Source organism: Chrysochloris asiatica, unplaced genomic scaffold, assembly GCF_000296735.1.
Source record: "Chrysochloris asiatica unplaced genomic scaffold, ChrAsi1.0 scaffold00027, whole genome shotgun sequence".
In the NCBI taxonomy this organism is placed as follows: Eukaryota; Metazoa; Chordata; class Mammalia; order Afrosoricida; family Chrysochloridae; genus Chrysochloris; species Chrysochloris asiatica.
Window position 1 is genome coordinate 14,692,636 of NW_006408545.1, and position 22,701 is coordinate 14,715,336.

The 22,701-nt window shown below is 39.8% G+C and overlaps 1 protein-coding gene and 1 pseudogene across 1 annotated transcript in view; both read left to right on the forward strand.

The window, feature by feature from the left end:
* The window catches only part of LOC102838535, a 55,601-nt pseudogene extending 43,789 nt beyond the window's left edge, over window positions 1–11,812 (forward strand).
* Window positions 11,813–11,905: 93 nt separating this feature from the next.
* Window positions 11,906–22,701, forward strand: part of LAMA4 (laminin, alpha 4) — a 226,313-nt gene continuing 215,517 nt past the window's right edge. The window contains exon 1 of the mRNA XM_006839983.1: window positions 11,906–12,133. Coding sequence (XP_006840046.1) covers window positions 11,942–12,133 — 192 coding nt within the window. The 5' untranslated portion in view covers window positions 11,906–11,941. The remainder of the gene's footprint in view (window positions 12,134–22,701) is intronic.

Here is a 22,701-nt window from a genome sequence, read left to right on the forward strand (position 1 = left end):
CATGCATGCCCGAGACTTTACTGCTTCCTCCATGCATGGAGATATGGACCAAAAGGAATGAGACATGATCATGAGGGAGTTCCTTTCTGGTTCTCACAGAGAACTGATTACCAAATGACCTTTTGTACAGCAGGTTACCCTAGTCATCAGCTATGACCTTCCCAGTAACAGGGAAAACTATATCCACAGAATTGGTCATGGTGGACATTTTGGCTATTCACATGGTGACAGAAGAAGACAAGAGGAGTCTTCCAGACATTGAGAAGAGTTGCCCCTCATTGTTGCTGCCCTCATTTGAGAGGGGCTCTCTATCCTGCTACCTATCCCTAACCAGGGTTCACTCCTGGGGTTGAGGAGGAGCGGCGGTAGGGAAGAGGGAGCCCAGGGATGGAAATCTTCTCATATTTTTTCCTTTGAGACATAAGAGGGAACCCTGAACATTTTAGAAACCCTTGTCTATGGATTAGGTTCTTGCCCCAGGCACCATCTCTTCTCCCCAAAACATTAATCCACTGGACTGTGAACCACAGGGTTGATAGTTCAAACCCACCAGCTGCTCCTCAGAAACACTATACAGGGTTACTATGAGTCAGGATTGACTCATCGGCACTTAAGAATAATAACAACCTAGTCATCTCCAGACCTCAGAAACTTTCCTCACCTCAGCTAAATTCCTCTGAAAATGTTTCACGGGGTTATAATGCCATTCAACCTCATTGCTGACCCAAATCTGTAGGGAGAATCCTTGAGTAAGGTGGCCTAGTGTATTCTTAGTTGGGGGGCAGGGAGGGATGGGCAGGGGAGAAAAAATGGTAGCCATTTTTATTTTATTTTCTATAATATTTATTGATTCAGGAAAAAAACACAAAAGTCTAAATAAAAAGACTTGGAAACTGAAAAAAGTAGTATTATAATGAAACGTGCAAAGACCTGGAGTTAGAAAACTAAAAGGGAAAAATATGCTTAGCCCTTCTCAAGCAGAAAGAACTGAAAACAAAATTCAAGATTCAACTTGAAATATCAGAGGATTCTATGGGCAAAATATTGAATGATGCAGAAAGCATCAAAAGAAGATGAAAGGCATGTTCAAAAAGAAAAGAAATAGACATGTACAACCATTTCAAGAAATAGCAAATTATCAAGAGCCAATAGTAACGTAGTGGTTACGACTCGGGCTGTGAACCGCAAGGTCAGCAGTTCTAAACTACCAGCTGCTCCGTGGGAGAAAGATGAGGCTTTCTACTCCCGTAAAGATTTACACCCTCGGAAACCCTGTACAGGGTCGCTATGAGTTGGTTCCGACTCCACGGCACATAACAACAACAACAACATAGTACTTAAGGAAGAAGTCCAAGGTATACTGACGGTATTGACAAAGAACAAGGCCCCAGGAATTGATGGAATACAAATTGAAAATTTTCAACAAACTGATGCAGCACTGGAAGCACTCAACTTATCTGTGCAAGAACTATGGAAGAGAGCTACCTGGCCAACTGATTGAAAGAGATCTATGTCTGTAGCCATTCCAAAGAGAGGTGACCAAACAGAATGCGGAAATCATTGGACAGTATCGTTATTATCACATGGAAATAAAGTTTTGTTAAAGATCATTTTAAAATGGCTGCAACAGTACATTGACAGGGAACTGCCCGAAGTTCAAGTTAAATTCAGATAAGGATGTTGAATGAGGGCTTTGATTGCTGAAGTCAGATGAATCTTGACTGAAAGCAGAGAATACCAGAAAGGTGTTTACCTGTACTTTGTTGACTATGCAAAGCCTTTTGACTGTGGATCATGACAAACTATGGACAGCATTGCTGAGAATTTCAGGAATCCTTAATTATGCTCATAAGGAACATGTAGATAGACCAAGAAGCAGTCGTTTGAAAAGAACAAGTTGACACACTGAATGGTTTAACATCAGGAAAGGTGTGCACCAGGGTTGTATTCTTTCTCCATACTTATGCAAACTGTATGCTGAGCAAACAATTCAAGAAGCTGTATTATATAAAGAAGAATGTGGCATCAGGATTGAAGGAAGACTCATTGACAACCTGTGATATGTAGATGATACAACCTTTCTTGTTGAAAGCAAAGAGAACTTACCATTATTGATGAAGATCAAAGACCACAGCCCTAAGTATGGATTGCACTTTAATGTACAGAAATCAGAAATCCTTACTACTGGATCAATTAATAACATCATGATAAATTGAGAAAATATTGAAGTTGTCAAAGAATCCATTTTTGCTTGGATCTACCATCAGCACTCATGTAAACAGCAATCAAGAAATCAAAGTCTTTGTGTTAGGCATATCTGTTGCACAAGACCTCTTAAAATGTTCAAGAGCAAAAATATCAGTTTGAGGACTATGGTGGGCCTGACCCAAGCCATGGTATCTCCAGTACCTTCATATGCATGTGAAAGTTGGACAATGAATAAGAAGAGCATAGAAGAATTGATGCATTTGCCTTATGGTGTGTTAGAGAAGAATATTAAAAGTACCATGGACTGCTAGAAGCACAAACAAAGCAGTGTTGGGAAAGTACAACCAGAATGCTCTTTAGAAGCCAGGATGGCCAGACTTTGTCTCTCATACTTAGGACATATTATCAGGAAGGACCATCCCTGGAGAAGGACATCCTGCTTGGTAATGTGGAGAGTCAGCAAAAAAAGATGAAGACCCCTAATGAGTTGGATTGTCACAGTGGCAGCTGCAATGGGATCAAGTGTAACAATGATTGTGAGGATGGCACAGAACTGAGCAGTATTTCATTTTTTGTGCATAAAGTACAAATGGGACCTGGTCTGTAGGGTGATGTTGAGAAGTCATTTAGGAGATTGATGATGTTCTTTCTTCTCACTGAGGCTCTATAAACACCGGGGGACAGGGATACTCTGGTGAAGAGAGAATGCTCAGAATTTATAAGTGATAATAGCATAAGTGTCATCCTGATCCAAGGAGTTTAACCTGATGGGAAAATAATGAAATATTCATATGAGAGAAGATGGTTCTAACAAGAAGCTTCTGAGTGGCTAGCCCTTTGGTCTAGTAGGATAATTCCTTACTCATTGCTAAAGGAAAATGATTAATGCCCAGGGCTAATGCAATGAGCAGAAAGTAGAAGGTGTCAACAACCATGGTCTTAGTGATGAGATCAATATAAAACAGGAGCTTCTGGGATTTGACAATGAAATGATAGATTTAAGGAGAATTGGGCAAAGTTCAAAAAAGGTCTGTAAAACTGTTTATGTCCCCATCCCACCTCCGCCAGCATCACAAAGAGACTGTCCATTAAGAGAAGGCTTGTTGTTACCATGGAGGGGCTATAAACTTGATGTGTCCTAATCTGTTTTGCAAGAGCAGGTGCAGTAACTATTCCATCTGTTTCTTCTAACTCAAAAACATTATAACCTACTGCTGCATTACTTGCATTATTCTTGAAAAAATGCACTCTGGACATGTTTACATTAGGAAATCAATTGGTTATTAAAAAATAAAGAACTCAGAAGTAGGGAAGATATTAAAACGCCTCAAATTTGCAGAGTTTCAGGATGAATTTTACATACTATCTGTCAAACAGTTATTGCTTCTCCAATATAAAAAGTCGAATGTACAGATTAAGATCCAGAGACAGACCCAGAGAGAAGATGAAAGCAAACAGTGGCGAGTCCTACCTATAAGCCAAGGAATGTGCCCGCTGTCATCAAAAGCTGAGAGGCATGGAAAAGGTTTTCCCTCATAGTTATCAAAAGGAATACCCTGAATCCAGACTTTTAATCGCCAGAATCATGAGACAATAAAGTTCTGTTGTTATAAACCATGTAATTTTTAGTTCTTTGTATGACAGCTCTAGAATACAAATATAGCATCTAATCTGGCGTACTTCAGAATTCAGTAAATACTAAGTAAATAAATGAATGGGTGAATTAATGAGAAGCAGTAAAGATGTTGTTGTTGTTGCTGCTAAGTGCCATCAAGTCAGTTCCAACTTTTATAGACACTCTATATAGGGTTTCCGAGGAGCAGCTGGTGGGTTTGAACTGCCAACCACGTAGGTTCAAACCGACCTTTCAGTCCAGTGCTAATCCTACGGTGCCACGCTAGGACTTTACTTTTATCTTGTTCTTATTGTTGTTGTTGTTAAGTGTCATATAGTAGGCTCTAACTCATAGCAACCCTTATAGGGTTTCCAAAGAGTGGTTGTTGAGTTTGAACTGCCAACCTATTGGTTCAAACCAATCTTGCGATCAGTGTTTTGTCCTACAGTGCCATACCAAGACTCCAGTTTTATCTGAAGTGCCATTAAATTCTCATTTACACTGAGAATAAATAAAGATAGCACATGTTAAAAGCCAAATGAGATTGTGGTAGTCAGTGTCATTGTCAGAAAACAAAACAACAAAAGATCAAGTTGCCTTCAAGTCAATTCTGACTTATAGCAACCTCAAGTGTTTCAGAGTAGAACTGCACTCCTTAGGATTCTGAAAGATCAATGGCTGGGATCTTCCAGAAGAAGATGACCAGAGGTATCTATGGGTGGATTCAAACCTCTGACCTTCCAGTTAGTAGCCAAGTATATAGCCATTTGTGCCTCACAGAAACTCCTAACATAGCCAGAAGAGGAAATATGTATAGCACATACGATCTATGCTCTAAGGAGTCCTGGTGGGGTGCTGTCGGCTAATGGGCTGGACTGCGAAAGTCAGTTTGAACCAGGCGATTCAAAATCACCAGCTGCTCCTTGGAAACACTATACAAGGTCGCCATGTGTCAAAACCAACTCAACAGCACTTAACAACAACAACAATCTAGGGTCTGAACAAAAAGCTCAAGAAAATTAATGAGAAAAAGAACAACTTTTAAAATGTTTCCTCCCATCTCCTAAAGAACTCATGCTATTGCTTCTGATATAACCTAAACTTCCAACAGAGAGCAGACAGGGGAAGCACAGTTTGAGAGAAGAGGTGTGTGAGCAGAAAAAAAAAAAAGATCTTTCACCTTATATTCCCACCACTTGATAGCAGGGGCCTCACGGGAGGAAATAGCTCCTACTTGCTTTTCTGAACAATCTCAACATAAAATTGGTGTCATTAGTACACAGTCCCCACAATAATCTTCTGTCTAGTTATGCCAAGATTAGCACCTAAAAATCCAAAATAGCATCTGATGTGACTTTCTATTTACAGAAGGGCACATGGGATGCATTAACAACACCCTCACTACATCTTTGAACCCTGAGAACAAGCCCAAATGTCTAGTGCTGAAGGGAGAGGGCAGCCTTGATATTTATCTACTGATAACTATATCAGGGGACTCAAAAGGGAATTCAAGAACCTTCTTTTGATAGAGCCTCTAACAAGCCAGATCTGCTTCTCCTAGAACTAAAAATAGTTTAGCCTCGATGGAAAACATTGGCATGAGAGTCAGACGGCAGAGAGCTCTCCTTTTGCACTAACTAATTTAGTGTACTTGGGAAATCCATTCAGTTTTTTGTTGTTGTTAGGTTGGCTCATGACACATGGGGAATGCTTGTAGATCAAATCCTTGTGATCCACATGGTTTTCATTGACTCTATTTTGGAAACAGATCGACAGAACTTATTGAATAGTTTGTCTTAGCATCACAGCAAGTCTTCACTGACAGAAAGGGAGTTAATTACCATTGAAATCATTGGCCAGGAGTTGAACCCAGGTCTCCCAAGTGAAAGGCAGAAATTCTATCGCTGAATTATCACAGCCTCCATTCAACTTCTTAGCCTTTCTCAATTTCAGCGTTCTCATCTGTGTGATAGAGATGATGGCAGCTTCTTCAATTCACTGTGGTGACGTTGGAGGGATTCACAAAGAAGCTAATGGACTTGGTGGAGGCCCGGCCCAATCCCATGAAAAGAAGAAAAGGAAGGTCATTATAGGAAAGCAACCATGGTAGAAATGCTCCCAGTTGTACTGTTAGCAGGAATACAATCTGCTCCCTTTCAGGAATTTGGTGGTATAGGGGTAACCCTTTGGTGAAGAGATGATTTCCTTTGCTTTACTGCCTTCTAACTTGCTATAACCAACCACACTCTGTCTTTGTCTGCCTGCCTTGTGATCCATAATTGCCTCATTCATGGCTAATATAGGGAAGGTACATGTAACAGTCAGAAATGTGAATGATATTTTTGTTTTTCCTTCTTAAAAATAGTTGTATTATTCTTCAAGCCTTTGCAAAGCTAGTGTCTATCGAACACTGACTATGACTGTAAGTACATTATTGCATCTACTCTTCATAAAAGCTCAAGGAAGAAGACATCATAGTTCCCATTTTACAAATGAAGAAACTGACATACAGAGCAACTAAGTGGTGTCTAACTCAAGCTCCTAGAACTACTGAACAACAGACTCAAGATTTGAACTCTGTTTTATTTCATTAAAAAGCCCAAGTTCCAGCATACCATGCTGTTTTGATTCAAATAATAAGAGTATCTGCAGAAAGAAGATGAGAGCAAAGAGTTGCAAGCGTATGTTGTTGTTGTTACTGTTAAGCGTGTTGAGTCAATTCCAAGGTTTTCAAGGAGCAGCTGGTGAGTTTGAACTGCCCAACTTGTGGTTCAAACCAACTTTATGGTCAAGTGCTTATCCTGCAGCACCACATATAGTTAATTAAAAGTCCATAGACCATGGATTGCAGTGTAAGACTTATTTAGATGCAATGTGGCCAGCTACAAATCCACTCATCCTCCTACTGCTCAAGTCTTGAAGACCTTGCTAGCTGCCTAGTAGGCAGGAGATGATGTCTCAGGCTAAATAAAAAGTGTGCTATTAATTGACAGCGAACATAAAACAGGATAGAATCCTTCAGAAAATAAATATGGACAGTTTTTGTGCACTGTAGCAACCCTGGAAACCCTATACAGGGTCGCTATGTGTTGGAACCAATTCAACGGCATTTAATAGTAACACATGATACACAAGGGGACTTCAAAAAGTTCATGGAAAAATGAAACTAGAATGTAATAGAACTTTCCCACAAACTTTCATATATATATATATACTACACACACACACACACATTTTGAAACTCTTTTAAAAGGAGAGCATCACTTTTTTTCCTTTTCAGAGTCTGGTTATCTTGTTCTAAATATAAGTTTCTCAAAGAAACAACCAAACCAAATATATACTTTCAAGTTTTTCCACTTAATTTAAAAGGTTCACTAGTTTCTATGAAGAAGATGACCATAAATTAGCATAATTGTTTGTTATAATTGTATATTTTTATATTGCATTATGACTTAAGAACTAAGTTACTAAGTAAAGTGTCTTAGACTTTTTTTTTTTTTGGTAATTTTACAGTACTATTTTTGTCTCTTAAACATGAAAATATTAAAGTATTTTGGGATCTATGAGGACTCTTCTTGCATCTTCTGACTTTTGTGCTTTTGTAATATGTCATATGAAAATTAAGGACTTACCTGGACTCTAGCAATACTTTTACCATTTTCCTAGAACAAATTCCACGCTCAGAAAATTTCTGCAATTCAATTTTTTCTGCCAAATATGTATAATGAGACCTACCTCTTGTGCTTATATCATTAAGGCAAAATAAAATCAGGTAATTAATATAAAGTGTCTGGCACATAGGAGACACTCAAAACCCAGCAATGCTCATCCTTCATTCCTCTGAATTCACTGCCTTCATTTTGTGAGTTGTAGTGAGGTAGAGATACAAAAGATGGCTTGGGAATCAATGAATCAAATCTTAACTCAAATTTCTATCATCTGTGTGACCTTGGGCAAATGTCCTGGTCTTCTTGAACTTCCTTCTTCTATAAAAAGGAAAACGTAGTCAGTCCTACTTTGCAGGACTGCTATGAGGCTTACAAATAATATATATGAAGTATCTAGCAAATGGTTGGAACAAAGTAAATATTTGTTTTGTTTGTCCTTAGGTAAAATGACTTCTGTTCTATAAAATGGAGCTATGACTCGGTTTTGTGAAAGTGCTTTATCACATGACTGTCTGGAATTTCAAACATCTAGAAATGTACCTAATTATGATTGTTTGGTTGTCTTATTTAATCATGTCTAAGTCTGCTGTGGCCCTGTAGGATAAGCACTGGACTTCAGGGTTGATGGTTCAAACTCACCAGCCACTCCTCAGAATCAACTTGAAAGCACTTAACAACAACAAGCCAAGTTTGGGACTTGTGGATATGTTTAAGACTCCATTACAAAACAAGTATAAAAAATTGGTACCTATCAGCTCAGCGCTCACTGACATCCCTGGTGTAAATGTAGCCCACCTTCAACCAGAATCTTGGAAAAGTTACATGAATCAGACAGATGTAGTCGGCACGAGATTACAGGCCAAGAGGAAGAGGTCGGACTGTGGGCAGTATATTTAACAGGCTCATACACTGCAAGCCTTGTTCCTGGTCCCTTACAAAGCTCCTCTTTAGCAGGAAAACAAGATGTTCTTTGTAAATAAAAGTTCATGCATTTGAGTAATGAAGTCATTTTCCAGCTCTGCAGTGAAAGATATTCTTCTCCCAAACCCTCTGGGTGAGGACTATGGGGCAGCAGAGGGGTGGCCAACAAGTTTCGAGAGAAGATATTAGAGTGCAGCTGCCATCTATAGAAAATTAGAAACCTCAAGAAAGTGGGCATCCTGCCCTTGTACCATCTGAGATCATCTACCTCTGGCTTCGGCCTCTGGAATCCCTTTGCCACCCACTTTCCTGCAAACCAGAACGAACTACATAAAAGAGCTACATAAATACATAGAGTCAGCCCTCAATATTCCTGCTATCTGAGGATTCAAGCAAAATACTTGATAGAGAGAATTAAACCAGTTAACTTGTCAAAGCAATTCCTCAAAAGCCATGAGAGAGCATGAAGTGCTATTTACATAGTATTTGCACTGTATTAGGAATCCTTCTGTGGTGTTGTACATTAAGCACTGGAAGGCTGACCAAAAAACTGGGGGTACAAACCACTAGCGACTCCTTGGAAATCCAACAGGATCCCTATGTGTCAGAACTGACTTGACAACACTTAACAACAACAGTAGGTATTATAATTAATCTAGAGATCATTTAAAATATATAGGAGGATGTGCATAGGTTATATGCAAATACTACAACATTTTATGTAAGAGAGATTTACACATTTGTAGATTTTGGTACTTGCCAATACTCTAAAGAAAGGTGAGTTGCAGAATGCAGAAATTATCAAATAATATCACATGCAAGTAAAATTTTGCTGAAGAACATTAAAAAATGTTTGCAGTACATCAACAGCCCTCTACTTTGTTGTTGTTGTTAAGTGCCACCGAGTTGATTCCAACCCATAGCAACCCTGTACAGGGTTTCCAATCAGCAGCTGGTGAGCTTGAACCACTGACGTTGCAGTTCAAACGACTTTGCAGTTTGACTCATTAGCCCACAGCGCCACACCAGGACCCTCTACTTTACCAACTATAATATCCTTTTGCTGGGTCTAGTCCCTCCTGATAATGTGACCAAAATACTAAGACAAAGCCCCTCTATCCTCGCTTTTAAGGAGCATTTAATTGTACTTATTTCAAGACAGACCTGTTTGTTCTTCTGACAGTTTATGACAATTTTAGTATTCTTCACCATAATTCAAATGCATCAATTATTTTCTGATCTTCCTTATTCATTGTCCAGCTTTTGCATGTATATGAAATAGTTGAAAATGCCATGGTTTGGATCAGGTGTACCTTAATCTTCAAAGTGGCATCTTTGCTCTTTAACTCTTTAAAGAGGTTTATGTAACAGATTTGCAACACAATCAATAGGGAGCTGTCAGAAGTTCAAGGGAGATTCAGAAGAGGACATGAAAAGAGAGCTATCACTGCTGACTTCAGATGGGTCTTGGCTAACAGCAGAAAATACCAGAAAGATGTTTACTTGTATTTTCTTGAGTATGCAAAGGCATAATTCAACTGTGGGGATCTTAACATTTCAAAGAATGGGAATTCCAGAATAGTTCATTGTGCTTTGTAGAATCTGTACATAGACCAAGAGGCAGTCATTCAAACACAACAAGGGGACACTGAATGGTTTAAAATCATGAAAGATGTGTGTCCGGGCTGTACCCTTTAACCATATTTATTCAGTCTGCATGCTGAGCAAATAATCTGAGAAGAAGACCATGGCATCGGGATTGGAAGAAAGCTCTTTACCAACGTGCAATATGCAGATGGCACAACCTTGCTTGCTGAAAGCAAAGAGGACTTGAAGCACTTACTGATGAAGATGAAAGACTACAATCTTCAGTATGTATTACAACGCAACATAAAGAAAATAAACACCACCCCCCAACTGGACCAATTAACAATATCATGATAAATAGTGAAAATATTATAGTTGTCAAGAATTTCATTTTACTTAGATCAATGCTCATGGAAACAGCAGTTAGGAAATCAAGCAATCTATTGCACTGGGCAAATCTGCTACATAAATCTCTTTAAAGAGTTAAAGAGCAAAGATGTCACTTTGAAGATTAAGGTAACACCTGATCCAAACCATGGCATTTTCAACTATTTCACACACATGTGAAAGCTGGACAATGAATAAGGAAGATCAGAAAATAATTGATGCATTTGAATTATGGTGTTGGTGAAGAATACTGAAAGTATCATAAACTGTCAGAAGAACAAACAGGTCTGTCTTGAAATAAGTACAATTAAAATGCTCCTTAAAAGTGAGGATAGCAGGGCTTTGTCTCAGTATTTTGATCACATTATCAGGAGGGACTAGACCCAGGAAAAGGATATTATAGTTGGTAGAGGACCAACAAAAAAGAAAATCACCTCCCAATGAGGTGGATTGACGCAGGGGGAACAACAAATGAGCTCCAGCGTAACAACTGTGATGATGAAACTGGACTGTATCACTCTATTGTGCATAGGGTTACAATGAATGGGAGCCAACTTGAGCACACCTAACAAGGCAGTTTTCCTCTGAATACCAAGAGTTGTTAAGTGCCTTCAAGTTGGTCACTTATAGCGAACCTATATAGGGTTTCCAAGGAGCACCTGGTGAATTGAACCTCTGACCTTGTGGTTCAAACCCACCTTGCGATCCAGTGCATTATCCACAGAGCCACAGCAGGATACGAAGAGAGGACTGAATAAATATGTCATCAGGTAAGGAGCTTTGGTAGCATAGTGGTTATGAATCGGGCTGCGAACCTTAAGGTCAGCAGTTCGAAACTACCAGTTGCTCCGTGGATGAAAGATGAGGCTTTCTGCTCCCGTAAAGATTTACAACCTCGGAAATCCTGTACAGGGTCGCTATGGGTCAGAATCGACTCGATGGCACTTAACAACAACAAAAACCTTGAATAAGAGATGTGAGGAAGCAGTTACAAAAAGCTACCTATTCATTTGGAACCCTTGGAGTGGCTCCAAAATGAGAGGGGAGGGAAGGTCAAAGGAAAAGGCCTGACCTTGGTGTCTGAAAGGCCAGCTTGGAGGGGGAGGGCTTGGAGTGGAAGGTAAAAGGGAGTGGTGAGAATGAGTGTGGGGAGGAAGCCAGAACTAGTGAGCTCAGTCAGTACTTAGACCCAGACAGACGCTAGAAGGTGGCTGGACACTCACTGGCTCTCCCCATCCTGTCTGCCTTTGACACTGTTTAAACTCTATCCAGTTGTGTGTTCTTCAGCCGGAGCCTCCGGGATGAAGAACGGCAAGAGAGAGAGGGCGAAATTGTGAGGAACAGAGAGAGAAAGGGGGAGGGGGTGTGTGAGAGAGACTCTTACTCTCACTCCTGTTTTAATAAGGAGCTGGTTGGGCTGCTTTGAGCTGCCACATCTGGAGGTTGCAGGCAGAGAGAAGGTAAAATCATCGCGAACAGCTGCACCTCGGACCTCCGAGGGGACTGAAGAAGACAAACCGCCCCAGGAAGAGCCCTGTTGGATGTAAGCGGAGAGATGGCATTGCGCTTGACCTGGTGCTCGGTGTTGTGTCTGGGGCTGCTCTGGGGCGCAGCCTACTCGGGCGCCTCGGCGTCCAGGGCGGACAATGCTTTTGACATCGAAGGGAGCTCAGCGGTCGACAGACAAGACCAGCCTGAGACAATTGAGTCCCATGTGGCTCACGGACGGCTGCTGCCTACTTTGGAGGTACAGTGTCCCTACCACCCTGTTTGGCACCTGCGTCCCGCGGATTGTGCCACACTCCTCTTCCACTCTCTCTTCTCCCCTCTTTCCCTCCTCTGGCACCATTATGAGTTTCAGCGGGACAACGTCAGCTCAGAAGTTTGAAATAGTTTGACTTTGCTAGTTGGATTTGAATGTTGTGAGTTGAGAGTTGAGACTTTGGAACTGTTCAGACTGACTGAAGTGTGTGCGTCCTGCCTGCTTTGTTCTCACCTGGGTCTGCAGTGACTTTCTGCCTCAGGTTCATGAAGTGGACCTGTCCTGGTAGAATCCTTTTGTCAAGTCACACCACTAAGTGTGTAAGCTCTGCCACTGGCTTCCTGCTTCTCTGTGATGTTAGGACACTGGACCCATGTTTTGTAACAAATACAAAAGGACTTTAGAAAGCTGGTAGAAAAACTCCATTTATCTTTTCATTCCATTTTCCATGAGCTTTGTGAAGCCTTTTCATAGAATGAAAACAACAGGAGAGGATGAGTGAAGTTTGGATGGTAAGCCTCGAAAGAATCTCTTAAGAGATGGCAGAGCAGATCCGTTAACTAGAAAGCAAGCCATTATTTTCCAGAAAGAAGTTAGGATTAAAACCAAGCCCCATTACAAAAGTAAACATGATCAGCATATGCTGTTGATAGGTTTATTCAAAGAACTACTGTTGGAGTGTGTTACTGTTAAGTTTTATGTTGAAACCAGAACTTTGGTGAAGGAGGATGGATCCTTAAGTGATTTAGGAGTCCCTTGAGCCAAGACAGACAACACAAGTCCACTGCGTGGGAGATGCTAAGTAGGAGGAATACAAAGTCACCTAAGTTCATGGGAAAGGAAAGAGCAATTGACCTAACAACAAACACATAGATATATACACACCCTATGGCAACAGTTATAGCAACCGTACAACCAAAACAGAGATGCAGATTGACTGTATTTTTAAGAGCACTGAAGCCTGGATTATTGCTATTTATTGTTAGTATAACTGTAGTTAATAATCATTACTAATAAAAATAAGGTGCATGATGATGATTCTTTTCCCAGAAGGAACCCTTCCCAGACCAAGAAGGAAAAAAAAAAAAAAAAAAATTAGGGTAGGGCCAAGATACACCAACCTCCCACCATAGTGCAAAATCCAGTCTCCTTGTGAAAGAGGGGTATGGCTTCTGGTCAATTTCATTCCCAAACACCGAGGAAAAGATGGACCAGAAGAGACTCTCTCTGCGCAAGGGCTTCACTTCTCTCCAGGCTTGGGATTAATCCCCAGATGCATTATCTCCACCTGTTGCTTTGGGCATGAAAATGAAATGCCTGAATGAAATGCCAGATAAAAGACAGGATACCCAATTATATTTGTATATCAGCTAAATAGCAATGTCCTAAATATTACATGGGACATTTATATTAAGAAAGGAATGTTGATCTAAAACTCACATGTATCTGGGCATTCTGTATTTTATCTACTGTGTCTCGTAATTTTATTTAAGAGACAAGCATGCATCACTGTTTTTTGTAACTCTCCTTTCACAATAATTAAGAAAATATTTATTTGATTTTTTAGGGATCAGAAAGCGAAGTATTTGCATGCTGATATTCCCAAGTTCAATTTCAACTTCCAGCTTCTTGACATTGGGCAGTAAATGAAGCTGATGCATACAGAAACCATTGTTGCCTATGTCATAAGCTATTATGTTTAAGTTAGATAAACTACAGAGAGTTCTAGTGCTGTACCTGATATAGTATAAACTGTATAAATGTGTTATATACAGCAACTGTTGTTATTATTATAAAATATGTTGACAGGAGTTTTTAAAACCTTATTTGGTGATCTTTCTCAGAACTTTATTTTTTATGAGGCTATTTTAGTTAATATTACTATATTCTGTTTGGTTGATTTCCTTCCAACCAGAAAGAATCCACTATAGTTAGTGAAATTCATAATACTGTCAGAGTCTAATGGGTTCAGAATGCCAGTTTGGATCTTTGGTTTAGGAAACAGAAAGAAGCTATTAGTCATTACAGGCAGGTCAAAGTATATGGTGTAGAAAGGGTGGGATTGGGATAATTATGTTCCCACTGCATAGTTTCACATAATACTTCCAGTTAGCCTGTGGTCCCTCGGTGATCCCAACGCCCCACCATCGGGTTTCCCATGCTTTTTATAGCCAGTAAGCGGACCTTAAACCAAATACATTCCGGAGACTTAATAACATGGTATGGCCACTCTGCTGAATTGGTTCAGGAGATTGTATTTACATATATATTTATAGAGAAGGAGAGGACGCAAGCACATAAAGTACATTATTGATGGGAGAGGTTTGAGATGTGGATGAGAGGATACTCTAAAAATATACTCACTTTATTTGAATTGGATTTATATAAATGGTTGTTCCTCAATGCCCCCTAGGATTTTATTACCACAAGAACTTCAAAGGGAAAGAAGAAAAATATTAAGGCAAGCAAGGAGCAGTGGGAGGCACTTGGCTGAAGGCCTTCCTAAAGCTTTTCCTGAGCTCCTCCATGGCAGGGCCTGTGTCCCCTTCACCCTGGCTCTTCAGCCCATACCACATGGGGTTTCTGACATGCCATGGGACTCAGTATAAACTAGGGGAAGAATACATGAAATATGTGCAGAATAGCTGGCTGACCAAGAAGGAAGGCCCTTCCTTTGCCTCTAAAACAAGTCCAAGTATCCCCCAGTATGAAAAGATTTTTAAAAGACCACCACCCATCAGTTACTGTGCTAGTTGTGTAGATAATTTTCCCATCTTGTACTTTTTTTTTTAACAAGCAATATACAGAATCTGTCATTGCTGAGTTTAAAGAGCAATGATTATCAGGGCAGACATTCAACATTCTAATATTGCACATTTAAGAAAGGAAAGTGTAGTTGTTGTCTCATCCATATAATTGAGAGTTAAGCTAGGCAAAAGTCTTCGTGACCATATAAATTCATAAAAAAACTGGAAGAGTTGCAGTGATCGAAATGGGAGCATGCCCCAAGGGGCGGATGTCAGTGTTCTTTGGGAAAGTGAAGTTCTAGTCTATCAAAAAAAAAAAAAATCAACAACAACAAAAAGAAGTTGTTAAGATCAAGAAACACTACATTAGAGGTTGACCTTGGGTGACTAGAAAAGCCATACAGAGGCTCCAAAAAGAGAGGGATGCAGAACTGCAATGGAGAAGATGAAATGGAAGATGCTAGAGGGGGCTGATGGTGGAAAGACTGGCTTTCATAGATAATTGAGAAATTAAGGGAAATAACTGACAGAATTGAAACTAGCATGAGAGGAGTCCTGGTGTGGCACTCTGGGTTAATGCGCCAAACTGCAAAGCTGTTTGAACTGTAAGATTAGTGGTTCAAGCTCACCAGCTGCTCCTTGGAAACCCTATACAGGCTCACTATGGCTCAGAACTGACTCGATGGCTCTTCACAACAACAACAAACCAAGAGAGGGTAAAACAGGAATTTATATTCTTGTCATCTGACTGGGTTTTGCTGTTATTATTATTGCTGTTGTTAACTTTCCAAGAAAACAAGTGCCCCATGAGCCACCTGTGATAAATATACTTGACACTAGACAAACTTAGTCGCTAAAAAAGCACTATGAACTAGACTAATGCTGAAGACCTTTTTCTCTAGACTCTTTTTGTTGATATGTGATCCTACATCCCAATACAGAGTTAGGCTCCCTGCCATTAAAGGATTGCAGGATGTTTATTAAAAGACATTTCAGATAGTTTTCACTCTCTGGTTTCTATTTTCTTATCTTGGTCCATTTCTTTGAAAAAGATCCCATGGAACACATTAAGATCTGCTGTCACTAGTCAGCAGTCACCAACTCTACTGCTGTTCCAGCTATGCAATGGTCATCCACACTCCTGCATACAGTCATCTTGCCACCCATGTATTTATTCACCCAGTGGGCAGTTTGGGAACATTACCATGTACAGAGCAGTAACGTGGGACAAGGACAGGAATAAAGAAGGCAGATTCAAAACCCTATCCTCAAAGAATATGCAGTCTAAGAAAGAAAAGATATACACAGCGCTATATAAAGCAGAGTCCTGATGTGGTGCTGTAGGATAAACATTGGCCCACCAGGTCAGTTTGAAATGTACAGTCGGTGGTTCAAATCCACCAGCTGCTCCTGAGAAACCCTGTACAGGGTTGCTATGAGTCAGAACCAACTCTATAGCACTCAACAACAACAGCATACAAAATAGAATGAATTCATGGTTTTCTAAGAGCGACTACAGTGGGGACATGTGGGAAAAGTATTACTTCTATGTGCAATCACCTCCTTGCCAAACACCAAAGAAGGTTGTTAAAGAAAATATTTTAGAAAGACAGAAATTTAAGTATATAGTAGAGGTAGAAGGAGCTCTGGTAGCGTAGTGGTTACCAGTCGGGCTGCTAATCTCACGGTCAGCAGTTTGAAATTACCAGCCGTTCCTCTGGAGAAAGATAAGGCTTTCTGCTCCTGTAAAGATTTACAGCCTCAGAAACCCTATACAGGGTCACTATAAGTTGGAACCGACTCCACGGCACATAACCACCTCCAGCACCACCACCAGTAGAGGTAGTAATAATAACACCATATAACTAATACTTATTGAGTATTTCTCACATGCCAGGCACTGGTTTAGGCAATTTCCATGAGCTACTTTCTTTAACTGGTACAAACATGGAAACTGAGGCATAGAGAGTTTACCTAGACTTCCTGACTGGTAAATGACACAGGTGGACAGGAATTTTTTAAAGGCAGTTCCACTGTATAGGAGTATCTAAGAAAAAGTGGCTACATCAATAAAAGTGTCTATATGATAAGTTTGGTGCAGTTTGGGGAAATTCTTAATATGAAGAAATTTAAAATGTAATACAAAGAGCATTTATTCAGGGTTCATTGAACGAGCAGGATAATTGCATACAATTTTAAGGTTATCAAAGAAATAAAAGAGTCATTTTTCTTCCACATCAAGTCTAATGACTCCTTTTTGTTAATACTTTGCTATTTTTTATAACTGCTGAGACTCTACACAGAAATATGCACCAGTTCACCAGTTTCTACACGTGCAGGTCAGTGATATTGGTTATATGCTGAGAGTTGTGCAGCCAGAGTCTCGCCCTGCTTTCCTGAGTGGCTCCTCCCCCTTTAGCGTTTGCTCACTGCCCCCAGAGGCTCCTATATAATCTTTGACTTCCTATCAATTTGGTCTCATGTAGCTGGATCTTAAAAGTACGTAATGTTCAATGCAGGCATTCTTTTTTGGTTAAGCTAAACTATTGTTTGGATTTACGAAGACTTCAGGAGATATTTTAGGTTTAAAGTTTAAAGATTATCTCAGGGCAATAATTTTAGGGGTTCTTGCAACTTCCATGTCTTCTGTAAATTTTTAAACTACTATGTAAAAAAGAAAAATAATAACTTTTGTTACCCTATTTGTGTCTTGGTATGGTGCTGTAGGATGAGCAAAGTTGACAATAGCCTCTCCTCAGAAACTACACAGGATCTCTGTAGGTAGGAACAGATTCAACAGCACTTAACAATAACAACTATGTCCTATGAGTTCTACACATATTCTGTTATTTAATCTTAAGTGGTTAAAGTTATGCCCATTTTACAGATTACCAAATTGACATAAGGAAATGAACCTTGCCCAAGTTTCCCAAATTCCATTCTCTTTTTCCAGCATATCATTGGGTCTCCATGAGATTTAAAAACAAACAAACAAAACTATAGACTTTTCTTGTATCCTGTTTTATCTTTATAAATTATTCTTTGTTTCCTTCACATAAGGAATGTAAACTATAGCGTCTACAACAGAAGTTCCTGATTTTGATAAATCGGTAGAGAATTCAAAACAGCACCATCTATAAGGATGCATGGCCTGCCTTCCAGAATGATTACAAAATTGCTGGAAGATACAGATTTCCATCCCTATAGTCCCAGAGTTCTCCAGTTTAGCCAGCAGCCGTTTTAAAACTCAGATCCTTGTAGAGCCTATCCAGACAACAATTGGATAAAGCCAGCAAGGTGAAAGACCCCAGCCTATAAGTGACGGGGTCTGTAGAAACTAGAAAGGAAGAGATCCCTCTTCTCAAAGGGAAACCATCCCTCAGTGTTGCCAGATGTTGTTTTTGAAAGGGAAGACAGAACTTGTATGCTTAAATGAAATTGTCAACTCAATATTTTTAATGCCCTGTGCACTCAGTACATCTGATGACCAGATTCTGAGGGCTGTTCATTTGCAGTCTCTGCTTTACAGTCTTCAAAACTCACCTTTCATTAAAGGCAGAATATGGGCTTATAGTGGTCTTTTTTAGAGGCCCAATTCCTTTGATTGTAAACTATATAGAAATGTATTTGCCTTGCAAGATTATGGTGAGATTTCAGTGAAATATTATACAAGGAAACTTCAGAAAGTTTGTGGGGAAATCATATTAAAAGGTAATAGAATTCTTCTAGGAATTTGTTGAAGCCCCATTGTGTATAATTGCCTAACACAAAGTAAACCCTCTGTTCTCTCTCCCCACCCCTTCTTCTATTATCTGTTCCTATCACTGTGCAGATAAAGATTTATAGTGTCAGTAATGTTTGCTATCTAAAGCTTTACTTATCCTGTACAGTTGATTACTTTCAGATTTTACTTACGTATTTTCCGGTTATGCAACATTGGAGAAGATAATCCATTTAGCTTTTATAATCATTGTTTCCCAATAATTCTCTTAAGCTTAGCCTTTCCCCAGCAATAGGATGATCTGACCAGTTAAAGAAAAGAAATGGGTTTTCTAAATCCCTAGAAAAGCTAAATGAGAAACCCAATGCCTTTGATAGGACAAATTCATAATTACTCTCACAATTGAATTTCAAATTCTGACTGGTCACAGTTTCACTAATAATGCCAACACCCTTCCTCTAAGGTTTTTCCTTGCTCAAAATAACCAAATATAATAACGGTCCAGACAGACTTTTAATACATTTTGTTGGTTGTTGTTGTTGTTGTTAACTGTCATTGAGTTTCCTCCGACTCATAGCGACCCTGTCTAGGGTTTCCAAGGAGCAGTTGGTGAGTTTGAGACATAAACCTTGTGGCTCAAACGGACCTTGTGATCCAGTGCTGATCCTACAGTGCCACACCAGGACCATTCAAATCAGATTTCCTTGCATTCCAAAGTTTAGCATTTTCAATCAATTATTAATTTTCCAAAATATGTATATCTGTTAGTTCAGTGAGATTTGATGACTATTTAGGAGAATATTTCAATATCTACTTCTGCATTTACAAAAGAGCAACATTCTTTTTCAACTGTTTTCTTTTGCTCCTGGTGTGGTAAAGTTAAATTCTGGGAAATAGTTTACTAAAGGGAAGTTTAACCACAGATGTTTGTAATTCCGACTTGTTTCCCATCAAAATCTTAATGAAATTCAGCTGCTAGCAGTTCAGCTCTGAAACTGAGTCTTTTTATCATGAGAAACTTGGGGAAAATAGCATTCTGAGGCTGGATGTAGTGGGAAACGGTCCATATATTCAAGCTGAAATTGTCTACATAAAGGAAAAAAAAAGAATGAAACAAATGCTGTTTAGAAAGGTGGGGTGAGGAGATATACTTTGATTAATATGCAAAATGCCTTTCTTTTCACTCCCAGGACTTTTTTTAGTGTGTATGTTGTGTTTTGGTGGAAGCTAGAGATCTTGTGTTTACCTTGAAGTTGTGTGCCATCTATTTGATTCTGACTCAGCAGGATTCCAGAGCACAGAGGAGTACTGCCTAGGTTGTAATCTTTATAGGGGAGTCCTGATGTAGTACTATAGTATAAGCACTGGACTGCTAGCCTAAAGGTCGGAGGTTCAAACTCACCAGCCACTCCTCAAAACCCTACACAGCAACAATCTTTATGGGAACAGATTGCCAGGTCCTTGCCCCCAAGAAACACTTGTGGTTTTGAATCATAAACTTTTCAGTTAGTTAGTAATTGAATGGCTAAGCATTGTGTCACCAGAACTCTTTTGTATTTACCTCCCAATCCAAACCTGTTGGAGTCCTGATGTGTGGACTGCAAGGTCAGTTTGAACCACAAGGTCAATGGTTCAAACTCACCAGCTGCTCCTTGGAAACCCTATACAGCGCTACTGTGAGTTGGAACTGACTCGATGGCGCTTAACAACGATAACCAAATCTGTTGCCATCCGTGGAGCAAATTGCAACTCATAGTGTCCCTATAGGACAGGTAGAACTGTCCCATAGAATGTCCAGGTGTGTGGCACTGTGGGTTAATGTGCTAGACCACAGGGTCCGTTTGAACCACAAGGTTAGCGGTTCAAATTCATCAACCGCTCCTCAAAAACCCTATAAGGGTCACTATGAGTCGGAACTGACTCGACGACAACAACAATCTTTATAGAAGCATGACTGTCATATTTTTCTCACACTTTTCTTTAAACAGCCGGTGGGTTTAAACCACTGAACTTTCAGTTAGTGAGTGCTTAACCACTGCACCACCACCATGGCTCTGTGTTTTCCTCATTGTTGTTGTTGTGTGTAGTCCAGTTGGTTCTTATTCATAGCAACCCTGTATAGAGTTTCTGAGAGCGGCTGGTAGGTTTGAGCTGCCAACCTTGAGGTTACCAGTCCAGAGCTTATATTACAGGGAAACAGCTACATGTTTCTCTACTGGTGAGTTAGAAAAATCTATAATATTAACATAGCAAGTCTCTCACATACTTAACCAGTACCATATTTTTACACAAATAGCACGCTCGCTAAAAGGTTTTGAGCAAACTGCAACCCCACACGTTAGTTTCCTGTGCTTGGATGTGCTGTTTTATGCGTGTGCACATTATTTATATTGGTGCATTAGTTGTGAAAAGTACAAGAGAACTTCAAAAAGTTCTTGGGAAAAGCCCATCTTTTAATTTAGTTTTTTATGAATACATTTTTGGAAGCCCCCTTGTATGGTAATTCATGCAGTACACTATAGCTTTTAGGACCCTTGAGTATGATGCAGACTACGTGCTGTTGTTGTTATGTGCCATGGAGTCGATTCCGACTCATAGTGACCCTGCACAGGGTTTCTGAGACTGTAAATCTTTACGGGAGCAGAAAGCCTCATCTTTCTCCCGCGGAACAGCTGGTAGTTTCAAACTGCTGTCCATGAGATTTGCAGCCTGATTCATAATATGCTACCAGAGCTCCTTGCAGACTATGTGTAATGGTCTTTTATTTTGAAATTATGTCTTCTATTAGCCAGAGTGGCGTGATTGCTTAAAAGGAAATCAAAGACTTTAGGGATTAAAGATGTTTTCACTGGAACTCACCTCAGATGTGACGGTTACATAGAATACTGTTTGTATACAGAGTGAATTGCATCATAGCTTGCTGAACTAAGCAGCTCCATAATGCCAAATGTCAGCCCAAAGGAATCTGAATTTGCAATATAGATATCCACACAAGGCAGGGAATGTCTGAGTACAAGAGTTGTAGAAAAGGCTAGAACCACAGCACAGAACCAGAGCAATAATTTAGGGTATCGAGATTAACATTCTAGAAAGCTTCTTTTTTTTTCATTAATTATTCCATTGTTTCTCAGCTTCACAGCCACAGTGTGAGCATTACTCTTGATGAATAATGACACCGTTTGAAAGTTAAGCACATCCTATGTGTTACTCCTCTTCCTGCTGATCTGCCATGAGCCCTGGAAGCAGCAAGGTGGCCTGTCATCCACGTTTCCTCCTTCAGTATCATTGGCTCTTGATCAGATGCTACCCCTTGAAATGGTTGAACATTAACCATTTCCTTTTTGTACAGTAACTCTGTGTATTCCTTCCATCTTCTCTTGATGCTTTCTGCATCATTCAATAATTTGCCCAGAGAATCTTTTAATAACAAAAGTTGAGGCTTGCTTCAGTTCCCCCAGCTTGAGAAATGCAGAGCGTGTTCTTCCTTTTTGGTTTTCTGACTCCAGATCTTTGCACATTTTGTTGTAATATTTGGCTTTATCTTCTCAAGCTGATCTTTGAAGCTTTCTGTTCAGCTCTTGTACTTCCTCATTTCTTCCATTTGCTTTAGCATCTCTACACCGGAGAACCAGTTTCAGAGTCTCTTCTGACATCCATTGTGACCTTTTCCTTCTTTCTTGTCTTCTCAATGACTTTTTGCTTTTTTCATGTATGATATTCTTGATGTCATCCCACAACTCTTCTGGTCTTCAGTCTTTAATGTTTAATATATCAAATCTGTTTTTCAGATGATCTCTAAATTCAGGTGGGATATATTCAAGGTCATATTTTGGCTCTCGTGGACTTGTTTTCATTTTCTTCAGCTTCAGTTTGAATTTGCATATGAGTAATTGATGGTCTGTTCCACAGTCTTCCCCTGGCCTTGTTTTCACCAATGATAGGGAGCTTTTCCACCATCTCTGACAGATGAGTGGTGGCCATTTGGTTTTAAGTGAAAACTGTCACTTTAAATTTAAATCAATGCCAATTGTTGTTGTTGTTAAGTGCCGTTGAGTTGGTTCCGACCCATAACGACCCTGCATAGG